The 17,011-nt window shown below is 44.5% G+C and overlaps 1 protein-coding gene across 1 annotated transcript; it reads right to left on the bottom strand.

Annotated features, from left to right (window-relative positions):
* Window positions 1-90: 90 nt before the first annotated feature.
* nkx2.5 (NK2 homeobox 5) lies at window positions 91-4,031 on the bottom strand. The gene is made up of 2 exons (XM_034181564.1): window positions 3,686-4,031; window positions 91-2,452 (listed from the first exon to the last, which is right to left on the bottom strand). The coding sequence occupies exons 1-2, from the start codon at window positions 3,999-4,001 to the stop codon at window positions 1,854-1,856; spliced, it is 915 nt and encodes a 304-aa protein (XP_034037455.1). The 5' UTR covers window positions 4,002-4,031; the 3' UTR covers window positions 91-1,853.
* Window positions 4,032-17,011: the final 12,980 nt, after the last annotated feature.

The following is a 17,011-nucleotide window of genomic DNA, read 5'->3' as shown; positions in this document are numbered from 1 at the left end:
GACGAACAGATTATTCCGACCCGTTTCCCTCTCCCTTTCCAGTGTGGGTGGAAGGTGAGGGTGGATATTTTTAGGTGTGTGTGCCTTTGTTATCTGACGTTGGCTTTTCAACACCTTGGGGCAGAGGGTGGCCATTGGGGCAGATGTGACCTTACTGTCCCATCCACATTTACCTGGAATTGATGTTTTGCTGAATATGGGAATGACTGCTAATAAATATTAATTATCCCACCTTTATCTTTGTATGCAGTGTATTTTTTTTTCCAATGCGCACACAAGGTGTACATGTGTAGAGGCTCAAGAGATTCCAGAGCATCTCTTACTTATTTAAAGTTGTGGCAGTTGAACAAACCTGTTCATTTAACACTTTATCAAAGCATCGGACTCTATGTCAAGCAAATTGGGACTATTGTGTATAGCACAAGGAGAGTGTCAGTCATGTGTTTGCATATATGGACAAGTAGGTTTCCATCTCAGGGGGGCCAATCTGAATGTGTAAATAGGAAGCGGACGTCTGCAAAAAAACCTAGATGTATGTCGTAAATACTGATGTTTGAAAGATGTCAGTGTTCATTTTCACTTAGTTTGCATTCTTGACTGAAACAGTTGTAAAATGGAAAGGATTTGAAATATAGTAAACTATCAAATCAGATATTCTGAAATATTTTCACACCAAATATAAATGCTTTGGATCAAGTAATAGTAAAAAACTGACTGTTTTTGGTTTTGCAGTTAGACAATTCTTGTCTTAACAATAAATATAATTATTAATACAGGTAAAGGTCATGGGTCACAGTTAACGTGCATGTGTGGCAAACTGCAGGGTTGTAAAATGTGTAAACTTTTCAACCTGTTGAAGTATAGTGACAGAAGCTTCCTAATAGCCACTTGAGCAGTTTAACCAGACACAAACCATGTGGCAGTTGTAATGTTTGGTCATATTGTTGATTTAGAGTTGTAACCAGGTCACCCATGTTGCACAGTTCAACACAGTACTGTGCAAATACTTTAGGTGCATTTTGCATACCGAAAACATATGCAAATCATGACATGCAGCTAAATATTTATATGGAGAACAATATGAACGTGTAAAATGAGTGACCACTTTTTATCTTTAAAAATAATCACGGATGTGCACTCTGTGATTCATAAATGAATGATTAAATGTATTAAATTGAGTTTTTTTAACAGCTGTTATATTTTGATTCCATTATCATTGGCAACTACTTTTGTTTTAGCTGGCAGTGCACCTACAAAGAAATACAGTTTTTTTTAAGTGACACCTTGCAACTTAGTAATTAAACATTTTATTTATTTAAAGTTTTTTGCAGGCATGTATGGACATCCCAATCCAAATTGGAATTTCCTTTTAATATACTGGTTTAAAAAAAAAAAAAAATCGGATTTTGTTGGATGCCTAAAACTTTTTTGGGGGGAGGGGGAGGTGCAGTGGTACTGCCCTGTCATTATGGTTTTGTGTCAGATACCCCTCCCGTCCAACACACACACATACATATATTGCCAATAGATGGCTGTCTAGGCAATAATATATATTTAAATTGTTAGACATTATTATTATTAGAAAACAATAGGCTGTGATTTCCTTGTTGGCCAATAAACAGATTTTCTTAAGGATAAACTGTAACCTGTAATTCGCTATCTAAAGACTTGATCAACTTATGACATAACTTTGCTTTTAATGTCTTGAAATTATATGAAACAATATTTCGGCAAAAAGCGGTGCCTTAAAATAAAAAAGTAGTAAATATGTAATACCACAAGACTCCACAAAGTTTTGCCACAAAAACATGCAATAGTTAAACCAAGTTAACGCAGTTTTTTTTTTTTTTTTTTTACCAAGTCCTGATGCCGTGTAACGAGGACACGCCGCTGCTGGAGCTGAACGTGTTCTGCACGTTATTCAGCTCCCCAAAGTTCACGTAGCCGTCGCCCGGAGACGTTTGCCTGCTTTGCATCGCGGGTACAGGATAATTGCAGGGGTAGTTCGTGTTGCAGGCCGGGCCCGTGTAGTTACTGAACGGGGTGTAGTTGTTGCAGGTGAAGTGGTTGATGTGCGCCATGCTGTAGGACGGACTATACGCCGCTGATTCCGCAAGGCACGGCTTCCCGTCGCGCACCAGCACCGACACCCTCCGGGGCGGCGGTGGCAGAGACACCATCTCCAGGCTCTGGTCCTGCCGCTGCCGCTTGCACTTGTACCTCCGGTTCTGGAACCAGATCTTGACCTGGGTCGGGGTGAGTTTGAGCACGCCGGCCAGGTGATCTCTCTCCGGGGCGGACAGGTACCTCTGCTGCTTGAAACGACGCTCCAGCTCGTACACCTGGGCCTGGGAGAAGAGGACCCGGGGCTTCCTGCGCCTCCGAGGCTTGGCTCGGCCCTGATCCTCGGACTTTAGGTCGTCACCGGGCTGGGCCGGAGAAGTGAACTCCTCTGATCAAACCAGAAAAAGAGGAATTAAAAACATTTCCTGCAAACGCGATCAGAGAAGCGCACATTTATTATTTAAACTTTTTAATTTATTCTAACTTCTTAAACCATCCAGTAATAACGTCTTGTTATTCTAAACTGTAAAACTTGATTAGTTCCTTCATCTCGGGTGTTAGAGAAAACTAATTGCTTAAAACACTTAACATAAAATGAAGTTGATTTTTTTTATTACAATAATTCATACGACCCAGTAATGTAATTTGAAATATTTTGCATTAATTCACAATATATATGCATCAATCAATCTGGAATGTTTAATATCTATTTGATCTGAATTAAGTGACATAATCATAAGGACATATTTTTGTCACTTCTATGTGGGGGCGATTTTTAATTTTTTTCCTTTGTAAAAGTTTAAAGGTTTTATAGTCAGATGTCCTACTGTACTAAACAAAAGAGTGCATCAATTGGGAACACTTCCATCCAGATTTTGTTAATGTTTACACCAACTAAGCTGTTAATTTGGACAAACCTAATTAATTTAATTGTCAGCAATTTCCATGGTTTTATCAGGGTTTATTTTTTTTCAGTGCATGCTAACCCGGCACAATTTTTACCTGATAAGGATTTAAATAATTCATTATAGATGTAATTTGTTGTTTTGTGTCTTTGCGGGAGGACAGGTTTATGTACTTGCAGTAGGAGTGGTGCAGCAACACTGACAAAAATAATGCACGACTTACATTTCCATGTGTCCAAATAACATCATTTTCTTAAGTTTTCTCAATTACAAACATACAGTGAAAAAAGTATGTTGGATTTACATGATTTAAGTACATATATTGCTTGCACATGACCAGAATGTGCCAAAATAACAGTTTTCTCTTGTCTATAATTGAGAGAACTTAAGAACATTACGTGATTTGGATACATTCTGATCACATGCTGTAAGTCATGTATTTTTTTCAGTGAAATTATGCAGGATTAAAATAAAATAAATCAAGTGAATCGGATTTAAATTAAGTACATTTTAATGCTTGAATTATTTTAGTTAACTATGCAACGAATTACATTAAAACATTTGAAATGAACTAAATTATCAGGTTTTAAATTGTCAGCTCCATTATATTATAATATTATTACATGCACACAAATTCTAACCTTAAAATCTACGTTTTTCTTAAATATTTTTATTGACTTCAGTGAACATGAGGCCTACAGCTGATCATAACTCACCTTTCCTGCAGTGATTTCCCTCTGATTTTCCATCCTTGACTATGTCCATCTCTAGGAATGATTTGCCATAAAAGGCAGCAGCGGTTCCTCTGCTGCTTTTGGCCTCCTGGACTTTTTCTCCAAACAGGGACGCGGCGGGCGGCGGGTCACGGAGGGGCTCCTGCTTCAGGCGCGCCAGCATGCAGGAGGAGGTTGGCACGGTGCAGTCCCACCGGGAACAAACATCCACAGAAGACACCATCGCGTTGTGGCTCTGCTCTAAGTTTAATATGTCCTTGACAGAGAAGGGAGTGGACGCACTCGAGCTGGGAAACATGGTCAAGAGCTATTGGGCTGTCATATGGAGACCAACAGACTCGACCTCCTTCCTGGTAATATTTACACGATTTAAGTATCAGTTTGGGGCACAAGACCTATCCTGAGTGAAGCATGCATTTTGAATGTCAACTCTGTCCCCCAAGGTTTTTTCTTTCTTTCTTCGCCTCCCTCTCTTGGTGACGCATGGAGGTGGGCAACCCCCCCTCCCCCCTAAAAAGCGTGAGATTGTGCTGAGATGGGAGGGGGAGCCGGTGGGACCCTCTGGATGGAGCCATTTGTTGAGATGACGTAAAGGCCCACAGTTTGCAATGCTAATAAATAAATAAAGCTTTTAATCAGCATGTTCAATTTATTTTTGCACAAGAATGACAAGAAATTCCAGCTACACACACAAAACATCAGATAATAAACATCACATTAAATGTAAAATAAAGCAAATATTTGAAAAATATTTAATTGGATTTATTCATTCAATATTTATTGACTACAATGAAAGTAAGTATTTTCACTTTCTTGTGCCATCCACCTATTTTTTTTTAAGTATAGGCAGGTTTATTTCAGGTGTAGGCACTGAAATTGACTAAATAAATTCAATCAATACATTTATTTGGAAATTCATTCAACAGCTACATGTAAAATTTTGAGGTCAACATAAGTACAAGATTTATTTCCATTGTGGTTAACCAGCCGGGGGGCTGGTTGACCCCCCCCCCCCCCCAAAGGGGAGAAAAACAACAGAAAATGACTAAAACTGAACAATAAAAACTACTAATATTGCCATATAATGGAAAAAGTGGATAAAAAAGTAATAGCAAGCAGTAAGGGCCCTATTCCCAGCATAGTGTAGTGTTTTGTCCTGAACCAGCACCATCTGTGACATCTTTCAATTTCAATTTAATTTCAATTTATTTTCATTTATATAGCACCAAATCACAACAAGTTGCCTCAAGGTGCTTCACACAAGTAGGTCTAACCTTACCAACCTGTTGCATACCAACATATGTAACAGAAGTCCAGTTTTGGATCCCTGTCAACTCAAAGACACACCAACTCCTCTGTGGGACTCGTCTGCATCTCTGGAGGAAACTAGGAGCAGAGGTGAGTATCACTGGCTTCAGCGAGTAAAAGTCCTACCATGTGTTGGTTCTATCTGTGGACCTAAAACAGATAATTTCACTGATTGACTCGTCTACCTGACTGCATGAAGAGTTGAACTCATTAGAATCGGCTGGTTTAGCTGGTAAGGACTTTGACTCATTGAAGTTGGTATTGCCCACCTCCAAGTAGGAGATCCAGTGATGTGAAAAGTTAGTGCACCCTTGTGCTTTTACGTGTGAATTTTTTATGACGTCAAAAATAAATAAAAATCAGGCTTATCATGAATTAAAATAAATCATCTAAAACCCAAAATGATGGTGTGAATAGTGCACCTTTTCACATCCAATTGCATTCAGACAAGTCAGGGGAGACGTGAATATTTCTAAGAGACTAATTATGTCTTGGACTTCATTTACTTCATATATTAAGAAATACAAACAGGATGGTACTGTTTAGAGCAATCTGCCTGGAAGCGGCAGTTCCCAAAAACCTATTGATTGTGCAAGAAGGTGACTAGAGAGGAAAGCCACCAAGACGAAAAGACAACACTGAAGATGTTATCGGCTTCTGTGCCTGTGACTGGAGAAATTGTGCATAGTGCAAGTTTTTCATTTTACATCACCACTTATCGAGCTTGGCCAAGTGGTTAATGCGCTTGGTTTCAGTTCAGAAGGCTCCGGGTTCAAATCCCACCCCTGCCACTTTTCTCCATGTAATGTGGAGTTGCGTTAGGAAGGGCATCCGGCGTAAAACCTGTGCAAATTCAGCATGCAGATCCACCTTGGATTTGCTGTGGCGACCCCGAGTCCAAACAAGGGAGCAGCCGAAGGGACTTACTTTTACGTATCGAGCTTCATTGTGAAATGGTATAAAGAAGGATTTTCTTAAAAAAAAAAAAATCCAGAAGGTAGAGATGCAAGCTCGGATTTGATCTGTTTAACTCCACTGTTTTGTGTATATATATATATATATATATATATATATATATATATATATATATATAAAAACCTGTTTTGTTTACATGGGATTCTGTGGTAATCTGCTCTTTTCTGGAGCAGCTCTTCAATTTGAAGTGACAAGCACTTAAAATAGGTTCATTCTTGTCTTTAGGACAATCTCTTCATTGGGGGCTGTTTTAATTCCAAATGTATATTTCATTTTTTATGACACATATTAGCTTGCTGCACGTGTGTAATATGACCCCTTTAAATGAAAGCCTCACTGACTTGTCTTTATGCACAATGTAACTGCACTGTTTTAAGTCTCAGTTGTTCAACAGATTACCTCATACATCATCCGCGTGCGCAATTATGGGGCATAATATTAACTGAGTGAGTCAAACATGGGGTTAATGGGAGTGATAACCCTCTGGGCGCGCGCGCATCCGACGGGAAACGGAACAGGCAACGTGTTGGTCTCCGAGCGGGGAACCTGAAACCTGCAGGCCCGACACACTCTGCTGTCTGCCTCCAAGAGAATCTGGAGCCACTGTCTGTCTTATCAGCACGCGATAACAGACGACAACAAACGTGCACACACCCTCCCACCCACGCTGCAGGCCACTTATCCCAAAATGTGTCACATGTGGCACTCACAGGTTTTAAACCATCATTTAGTCGTGTTAAACTTTTCCAGTATGTTATTTAGATGCTTTTTCTGCACCTACTGACCTCCAGCCGTGCTCTCCAGCAGCACAGTCAGTGACTTCACTCGAGGTCACGCAGCATTTCGTTGGGTGGCGTTAGGAGCGGAGAAAGCTGTGCGCAATGACGCACCGCTTCTTGGCACAAAGCGCGCTGTTAATGCCTGTGGAGACGCTCACAGGAGACAGACAGTATTATCGTTTGTTTTATCTGCAGCGTTTAGCGCAGCGACGAGCTAAATGGGGCCCCTGTCTCCGACCGAGCCATGTTTACAGTTTTAAAGACGATGTGTGCGTTCAGCGAACTGACGAATGGTAGTAATAAATCTTTCTCGGTTGCGCGTGAGAGTCAACACTGGCTGTAATAATTGGTGTAATAATGTAAACGTACAAAATGCTGGCTGGTTTGTACGAACCTTTTTGGTTAAATATCAGTTAAATGTAAAAATAAATAAACTGAAATAACTGCTAGAACCATGAATAATAATAATAATAAAAACCCGGCTTGAATGCCTTCGAGCTGCACCAAACGGCACGTGACAGGTCTGGCATGTGTTTCATTTCCTTAATGCTGTGCTCCCCTTTGACCTGTCTTTCTGCAGCACATCTCCGACTCTGATAAAGCCTCAGATAAGCCTGCTTAAAAACTTCCGCTGCAAGCAAAAGCACAAAAAAGAAAAAAAAAAGTGCGAGTATTTTGAGGGCTGTGTGACGGATCTGTGTGTGTACGTGAGAACTGTTTTGTCTGGTGGCGTAGAGTGCTTTTAAACTGTTCTTTGTCCCGTAAGCATTTTGGTACCTTAGATCCATCAGGTGGTATTTGCAGCAGACGGATTAAGAATTGCAAAATGCTCCAAGTAGGTGAAAAAATCGTATCAACTTGAAAACGCAAATAAATAATGAATGAATGAATAACTAAAAAGCAAAATCCGCAAAGGTGTGTTATTAGAGAAAAAAAAAAACAAGGTTGGCTTTTCAGTCAAGGTCCGAGTGCTGAGCTTTGGTTCTGATTGCATTAAGTGTACTAAAAAAAAACAAAAAACGTATGCAACATTTTCATTATCCTTTGCATGACTTGAAGTAAATAAGACTTTTATAAACACAAAATGTTTAATTTCATTGAAATTTGTTCACATTTTTTTAAGATCCGTGTTGAGCCACTTCACATTTGCCAAGATGATCTTTGAGGCAAGATATTTCTTAAACGCATGATTATTGCACACGTGCCGGACTGGTCATGATAAAAATACACCTTGAAGTTATTTGGTGAAGATGCTGCACTTGATTCTGTCACATCTCAGAACTGAAGCAGAGCAGATCCTGATTACTTGGCTGGGAGACCTTTTGGGAACACCAGGGGCTGTGTGTGTTTTCTCCATGTGCAATTGGAATTGTGCCAGGAACAGCACCTGCGTAAAACCTGTACCAAATCCCAATGCAGATCTGTACCGGAGTGACGAAAGACAAACACCAATAACATTAGGTGAGGGATTGAGGCGGTCCTGGGATGGGATGGGTGACCCTGAGACTGGGTTGTACAGTGACACACACACACACACACACACACACACACACACACACACACCACACACACACACACACACACACACAACACACACACACACACACACACACACACACACACACACACACACACACACACACACACACACAAAATAAAAGTGCAGCAATAAACATCACTTTATCTAAAATGTTCTGTTATTCTTTTCTTTGCATTGCTACTTGTATTTGTGTGTTTACTCAATTTTATTGTGCACTTTAAGTTAATACTTAATGGATGTTCTTTATCGGACTGTATTATATATAAAAAGCAAAAGGTTTTAATATTTAGTTGAGCTCATTTACATGTGAATGAGCCAATATGATGTGTATAAATAATGTATTCAAATAACGCAGCACAGACTTCAGAGTACAAAATAAAACAAACATATGCATATAGATAAACAGAAATTAGTAGAAAAGTTTCACAGTACATCATGCTAAATACAGTATAAATATAGTGGCATACAAAAGTTTGGGATCCAGTTGGGCATAAACACTGGTAACTGTTTTTGTCATTTAAAAAAAAAAAAAAAAATCTGGGCTGCCAATATTAAAATTTCTAAAATTATACATTGTAGGCCCATAGTGAAAACAAATCTGTGTAATATAATATAAATTAAATTAATGTATGAAATTGCTAATCATAGGTAGCATAGATATCGGCACTCTTTAGTGTAACACAAATAATCATCACTTTTACAGCCAGTTTTCTTTAGATAATTCAGGGGATGATACTAACATTTTAAAGTCTCTGAGTAGGTCCTGGACTTCAATTACATCAATCACTAAAAAATAAAACAGTGTGGTACTTTGTGACACATCTAACTGTAGACAGTTAGACATCATAGAAAAGGTTTTTCTTAAAAGAATTAGTGGAATGTCAGTTACAGTTTGCCAGAGAGCACACAACCACATAGTTGCGAGAGAGTGTTCAAACTAATGCATTTTATTATTTTGGCTTTAATATTTTTTATATTGATTTTGTATTATGTTGTAGAGATTTGTTTCCACACTCAGTGTAAGGGTGTACGGGAAGTATATGTAAAATTAAACATTATGTAACAAACCTATGAATTTTAAAGGAAACCTCACAAATTAAATTAAAATATGCATAAATCCACATGCAGTAACTACAATAACACAAATACATATATGAGCATGCTGATGTTGAGATAAAGAGAAATGCACATGCAGTGTTGTGTTGTGCAGTTTTGCTTACATACTCTATATTTCACATGTTTCCCATATTTTGATAAAAAAAATTAGTTTGGTGATTTTTTTTCTTAATAAGTTAAAAGAAAATGAATTTAGCCAATTCCAACAAAAATTAAACACATTTATTGTAAATCTACAAAGTAAATGGACTGCATTTGTATAGTGCTTTTTCCATCTGCATCAGACGCTCAAAGTGCTTTATAATTATGCCTCACATTCACCCCGATGTCAGGGTGCTGCAATACATGGCGCTCACTACACACCGGGAGAAATAGGGGATTAAAGGCCTTGCCCAAGGGCCCTTAGTGATTTTCCAGTCAGGCAGGGATTTAAACTGAGGATCTTCTGGTCTCAAGCCCAAATCCTTAACCACTAGACCATCACCTCCAAAGTAATCAATATTGTTTTAACTATTGACATAAAACAGAAAACCCACAAAATCCACTTATTTCATTGTATAGGTGCACTGATTCCTAATTGATGAAATGATTGTAAAAGCCTGATTAAAGGACTTAATCAAAAACATCTGTGACATCTCAGTTTGCCATGGAGATGGATGGACAGGGAGATTCAAGCTTAGATTTGATCACTTTTTCTGTAATAATCACTTCTCTGCTTAACTTTACCATGAATAATAACTGGTGAAGCAACACACAAAAGCGGCTCATGCTAGTTTCTCCATAACAGCCTCATAATTCTTATTTTTGAAGTGAGACTACTCTAAAAGAATTACCACAGAGTACTTTACTGTATCATTGAGAACAATTTTACAAAGTAATGATGCTAAATTATGGAATATTCCATAATATTTTTAAAGGCAGTCAGCTTGGTGTATGTAAACCAGTGACTGAAATCTGGAACAGTGGAATAAAAAATGAAATAATCTATTTTGTAGCTATGATTTTTTAACAGCTTTGCACTGCCATGCCAGGAAAACAGGGCATCAGACCCTTTCCAGACTCTCCAGGGGTGGTGCGCCTGTACATGGAGGTGACACGTGTTGTTTATCAGAGTGGGTGTGCGATCGAGTCACACGGTTGTAAACCTGGCCACCAGGCGCTCCACCTGCAAGGTTCTCCCCCTGTTGCCCCAAAGCCCTGACTGTTGTGTGGGCCGCTGAAGAGGAGGTACTGCTGGCCCACCACCACCAGAGGGCGCCCTGCCTGGAGTGCGGGGCTCCAGGCAGCAGAGGGCGCTGCCGCCTCACAGGAGCAGCCAGGGTGACAGCTGTCACCCATCACCTGCGACAGCTGTTATCAATCACCGGATCTGCAGGGATATATCAGCAGGACGGCATCTCCCACCTCATTGCCGAAGATATCGCACTACCAGGAGGTAACGAACTCAGCCAATCATTCTGTTGATTAAACCGTAATACCTTGTTGCTTGGTATAGGACAGCTGAAAGACTGTGTTGGACGTTATTGGATAAGTACTCACATTCCTACACTGCAGTATGTATCTGACGAGAGGTGGAGGTGGTGTTTCCACCCTACGTGTTGCTGGGTGCAGCCGCACCACATCTGACTATTTTCTGTTCCTCGCCAGCAGTACCGGATCCGACGAGCGGAGGCAGTGGCCACCTGGGAATTCGGGACTTGGCGGCTCCAGTTATCCCGGGGTTCGGTGGCGGTGGAAATCGCGTGGTTCCGGTTCGACTTGGACAGACGTCTCCTACCTTCAAGCCTGCCCACACGACACCATTGGAATTCGGCTTGTTCCCGAAATTGTAATCTGTTGTGTTTGTTGTGCAAGTTTCACAACAGTAAAGCTTTGTTATTTGACTTTCTCCATTGTCCGTTCATTTGCGCCCCCTGTTGTGGGTCCGTGTTCCTACACTTTCACAACAGGATATCTCGGCCAACGTCATGGATCCCGAGGGGCGTCAACCGGCTGTTGAACGGCCAATGGAAGAACAGGGCGCACAGGCGTCCGCAGGATGGGTGATCGGTGAGTTGCAGCGGATCCTCACCGCTTTCACGACTCGGTTGGATTTGATGACCGAGCAGAACGTCCTCCTGAACCGCAGGGTGGAGGCTCTCGCCACGCAGGTGGAAGCGCGCCCTCCGGGCGCCGCTGCGGCTCTCCCTCCCGTCAACCCTGTGCGTAACAGTGACGTTTCACTGGTCGTTGAACGACCAGCTCCCACCTTCCCCGGAAGCATACATAAGCCCCCCAGAGCCGTACGGAGGCTGTGTGGAGACGTGCGCGGATTTCCTTAATGCAGTGTTCGCTCGTCTTCGCACAGCGTCCCGTTTGTACGCGACTGATTCTAGCAAAGTAGCTTATGTGATAAATCTGCTTCGGTGGTGAGGCACGCGCTTGGGCTACAGCGCTCTGGGAGCAAAATTCACGCTCCTTCAGACATATGCTGGGTATTGTGAGGGAGTTCAGAACAGTGTTCGATCACCCAAATAGAGAGAGACCCGCTTCGACCGTGCTACTGTCAATGAGACAGGGGCGCCAGAGCGCAGCTGCCTATGCAGTCGACTTCCCGCATCGCGGCTGCGCGTTCCAGGCTGGAAATGCACTGCCCTCCGCTGCCGCTCTTGGTAAACGGACTGTCATGGTTTCTAAAGGAGCACCGGTGGCTATGGATGCAACCCTGCGGGAATTTTACCCACTGGGTCTTATCGATCTCGTCTACGATAGATCAATCGGTTGGAAGACGCCGTCGGGAACGAGACGAAGGGCGTGGCCGGGCACGCGCGTCGTCCCTCTCACCGTCCGGTTCTGTATCCGTTTCCGACACCTCCCCAAGCTCCACTGGCCCCTGCGCCTTCGGTGGTGGTTACAGCTCCCCTGCTGACGACTGCTATGGACACGAGGCGGGCCACATTTAGAGCACCAAGTAGACAGAGGAGGCTGGACCGCGGGCGTGTTTTGTTGTGGCTCGATAGAGCATCAATTGAGAGACTGCCCCGAGCGGTAAAACACCAACGCCCGCCCTAGAGACTGGGCTAGGGGTGGGCCGAGACATCACGGTGGACACACCCACATTGCCACCTCGACTCCCAGTTACAATCCTTTATGCCGATTTAACCCCTGAAGGCCCCAAGCACTGGTGGACACGGGCTCTGAAGGGAATTTGCTAGACAGCAAATGGCCAGGGGATAGGGCTCCCTCTGGTGGCGCTTACCTCGCCTGTGCAGGTGGGGCACTAGATGGCTCCCTACTTCCCTCCAATCACTGACAAGACACCACCAGTAACCCTGGGGGTGTCGGAAATCACCGGGAGGAGATCGAGTTTTTTTGTGACTTCCGGCCACCTCCCGGTGTGATTTTAGGGTTCTCCTGGATGTGAAACACAATCCCCTCCGGATCGATTGGCCGTCCGGGGTAGTGGTTCAGTGGAGCGAAACCTGCCATCGGGTAGTTTAGGTTCCTCGGTTCCTCCCGGTACCCAGGCTAAGGAGGAGGTCAGAGTCCCGCCCCAATCTAGGGACGGTGCCGGTGGAGTACCACGACCTTGGAGATGTGTTCAGTAAGGATCTGGCACTCACCCTTCCCCCCCACCGTCCATACGATTGTGCATTGGATTTGGTTCCAGGCGGTGAGTTCCCGTCTAGCAGGCTGTACAACCTCTCAAGACCTGAACGCGAATCAATGGAGACCTACATCCGGGACTCTGTAGCAGCCGGGTTGATCCGGAATTCCACCTCCCCGATGGGTGCAGGTTTCTTTTTTGTGGGTAAAAAGACGGCGGACTTCGTCCATGCATTGATTATAGGGGAGCTGAACGAAATCACGGTTCGTAATCGATACCCGTTGCCCCTGTTGGATTCAGGTTCATGCCCCTGCATGGAGCCCGAATATTCACACAAACTAGATCTTAGAAATGCGTATCATCTGGTTCGGTCCGGAAGGGAGACGAGTGGAAAGACGGCAATTTAAACACCCCCTAGGTCAATTTGAGTACCTGGTCATGCCGTTCGGCCTCAACAAACGCCCCCGCGACGTTCCAAGCTTTGGTTAACGACGGTCTTGCGGGATTTCCCTGCACCGATTCGTCTCGTATATCTAGACGATATACTCATCTTTTCCTCCGGATGCGAGACTCATGTCCGGCATGTACGTCAGGTCCTGCAGCGGTGTTGGAGAACCGGCCTGTTTGTGAAGGGCTGAGAAGTGTGAGTTCCACCGCACATCTTTGTCCTTCCTGGGGTTTATCATCTCCTCCCAACTCCGTCGTCTCCTGAGCCGGCCAAGGTTGCGGCGGTGAGAGACTGGCCCCAACCCACTAGCCGTAGGAATCTGCAACAGTTCCTCGGCTTTGCTACTTTCCTACAGGAGTTCATTAAGGGCTACAGTCAGGTAGTTAGCCCCTGACAGCCCTGACCTCACCAAAAATCCCCTTCACCTAGTCGGATCGTTGCGAGGCCGCGTTCAAGGAGTTGATACGGCGCTTCTCATCTGCACCCGTTCTGGTGCAGCCCGATCCTAGTCGCCAGTTAGTGGGTTGAAGTAGGACGCCTCGGACTCAGGATAGGAACTGTGCTTTTCCCAGAGCGGGAAGACCGATAAGGTCCGTCACCCGTGGTGCCTATTTTTTCCCCACAGGTTTGACCCCGGCCGAACGGAATTATGACGTCGGCAATCGAGAACCTCCTTGCGGTGAAGAGGCCCTTGAAGAGTGGAGACATCTGTTGGAGGGAAACGTCTCCGTGCCCATTCACGTTTTCACTGACCACATGGAACCTGGAGTATATCAGGAACCGCCAAGCGGCTGAACCCAGGCAAGCCCGCTGGTCACTGTTCTTTGGCCATTTTGGACTTCCGATCACTACCGTCCCGGGACCAAAACCAGAGATCGGATGCCTTGTCCCGGGTAAAACGAAGAGGAAGTGAAAAACGGAGTTGTCGAGTCCACCGGAACCCATCATCCCGGAGTCCCGCTATCGTGGCCACCCTCCACCTGGGACGTAGAGAGAACCGCTCCGGGAGGCCCTGGCACGAAACCCGGACCCCGGAACCGGGCCGAAGGATAGACTTAACATCCCACCAGAGGCTAGGGCTGCGGTCCTGGACTTCTGTCACGGCTCTAAGCTCTCCTGTCATCCAGGGGTGCGAAGAACCGTGGCAGTTGTCCGGCAGCGCTTCTGGGTGGTGTCCCTAGGCCGACGTCCGGGATTACATCCAGGCCTGTACCACCTGCGCCAGGGGCAAGAGCCGACCATCGCAAGGCTTCAGGACTGCTACAGCCGTGCCCGTGCCTCATCGCCCCTGGTTCTCCATCGGCCTGGATTTGTCATGGGCCTCCCCGCCGTCCCAGGGGCAACACCGTCATCCTCACGATAGTGGACCGATTCTCCAAGGCGGCCCACTTCGTGGCCCTCCCGAAGCTCCCAACGGCCCAGGAGACAGCGGACCTCCTGGTCCACCACCGTCCGCTGCATGGGATCCCTACAGACATCGTCTCCGATCGCGGTCCCCAGTTCTCCTCACACGTCTGGAGGAGCTTCTGCCGGGAACTGGGGGCCACGGTCAGTCTCTCATCCGGGTATCATCCCCAAACCAACGGGCAAGCAGAACGGGCCAATCAAGAGATGGAGCAGACCCTGCGTTGCGTGACAGCCGCGCACCCGGTGGCCTGGAGTACCCATCTGGCCTGGATCGAGTATGCCCACAACAGCCAGGTGTCTTCAGCCACCGCCTCTCCCCTTTTGAGGTGTGTCTAGGGTACCAGCCCCCGTTGTTTCCGGTGGTTGAGGGAGAGGTCGGTGTGCCCTCGGTCCAGGCCCACCTGCGGAAGTGCCGTCGGGTGTGGCGTGCCGCCCGTTCTGCTTTGCTGAGGGCCCGGATGAGGACAAAGGCCCATGCAGACCGTCGGCGGACCCCGGCCCCTACGTATCGTCCTGGGCAGGAGGTGTGGTTATCAACTAAGGACATTCCACTTCAAGTGGCCTCCCCGAAACTACAAGAACGGTACATAGGTCCCTTTAAGATCCTCAAGGTCATCAGTCCCGCCGCAGTGAGGCTTCAGCTGCCGGCCTCACTGTGGATCCATCCCGTGTTTCACGTGTCAAGGATCAAACCACATCACACCTCACCCCTCTGTACACCGGGTCCGGCACCACCTCCTGCCCGGATCATCGATGGCGAGCCGGCTTGGACTGTGCGCCGGCTCTTGGATGTCCGACGGATGGGCCGGGGCTTCCAGTATTTGGTGGACTGGGAGGGGTACGGCCCCGAAGAACGCTCCTGGGTGAAGAAGAGCTTCATCCTGGACCCGGCCCTCCTGGCCGACTTCTACCGCCGCCACCCGGACAAGCCTGGTCGGCGCCAGGAGGCGCCCGTTGAGGGGGGGGTCCTGTTGTGTGGGCCGCTGAAGAGGAGGTACTGCTGGCCCACCACCACCAGAGGGCGCCCTGCCTGGAGTGCGGGCTCCAGGCACCGACCATGGATGACGAAAGGGTTACGAAATGCATGTAATAAGAAAAATACACTGTATAGAGAATTCATAAAACTAAAGACTAAGAGGCAGAAAATAGATATAAGAAATAGAAAATAGATTAACTAATATTATACGGGTATGTAGGAAGGAATTATAGTAACATATTAATATACAAAAACAATATTAAAGGAATATGGGATATATTAATAGCATTATCAAAAAGGTAATAAAAAACAGAGTTACCCTCAGTATTTCATTGATAATAATGTCAAGAAGGAAAATAAGGATGAGGTAGTCAACGGTTTTAATTATTTTTTTGTAAATATTGGACCAAGCTTGGCAGAAAAAATTCCCGATTCCCAACCTGAGGATTGGGATAATAATCTCATAGAAAGAAATCCCTGTTCAATGTTCCTCACAGCAGTGGATGGAAAAGAAATTATAGACATTGTGAATAATTGTAAATATAAAACATCTACCGATTTAAATGAAATTGATATGGTGGTGGTAAACAGGTCATTGAATGGATTGTAGAACCATTAACATACATCTGTAACTTATCATTTCAAACCGGTAAATTTCCCAATCAAATGAAAATAGCTAAGGTTGTGCCGCTGTATAAGACTGGGGAGACACCACTTCACAAATTATAGACCTGTTTCTTTGCTTCCACAATTTTCCAAATTATTAGAAAAGTTATTCAATAATAGATTAGACAAATTCATAAATAAACATAAATTACTTACTGATAGTCAATATGGATTCAGAGCACATAGTTCAACATCACTTGCATTAATAGAATCAGTTGAGGAGATTACAAACGCCATAGACCACAAATTACATTCAGTTGGAATATTTATAGACCTTAAAAAGGCTTTTGTACAATCAATCATGACATATTAATCAATAAACTTGAACAGTATGGGATTAGGGGGTTGGTGTTGCACTGGGTGAGAAGCTACTTAAGTAACAGAAAACAGTTTGTGAAGTTGGGGGGAATATACATCATCATGCTTGGACAGTGCTTGGTGTGCGTCCCACAGGGGTCAGTATTGGGTCCAAAAACTGTTTCTAATTTATATAAATGATATTGTCAA

The sequence above is a fragment of the Thalassophryne amazonica genome, chromosome 11 (assembly GCF_902500255.1).
Source record: "Thalassophryne amazonica chromosome 11, fThaAma1.1, whole genome shotgun sequence".
Classification (NCBI taxonomy): Eukaryota; Metazoa; Chordata; class Actinopteri; order Batrachoidiformes; family Batrachoididae; genus Thalassophryne; species Thalassophryne amazonica.
The sequence above is the reverse complement of the archived record's forward strand: the minus strand, read 5'-3'. Positions and strand labels throughout refer to the sequence as shown.

Bases quoted from the DNA above. Each gene is read 5' to 3' on its own strand.
- nkx2.5 (XM_034181564.1), bottom strand. From the start codon at position 4,001: ATGTTTCCCAGCTCGAGTGCGTCCACTCCCTTCTCTGTCAAGGACATA. The intron at 2,453-3,685 runs GTGAGTTATGAT...TGGTTTGATCAG, and splicing joins GGGAAATCACTGCAGGAAAG to AGGAGTTCACTTCTCCGGCC.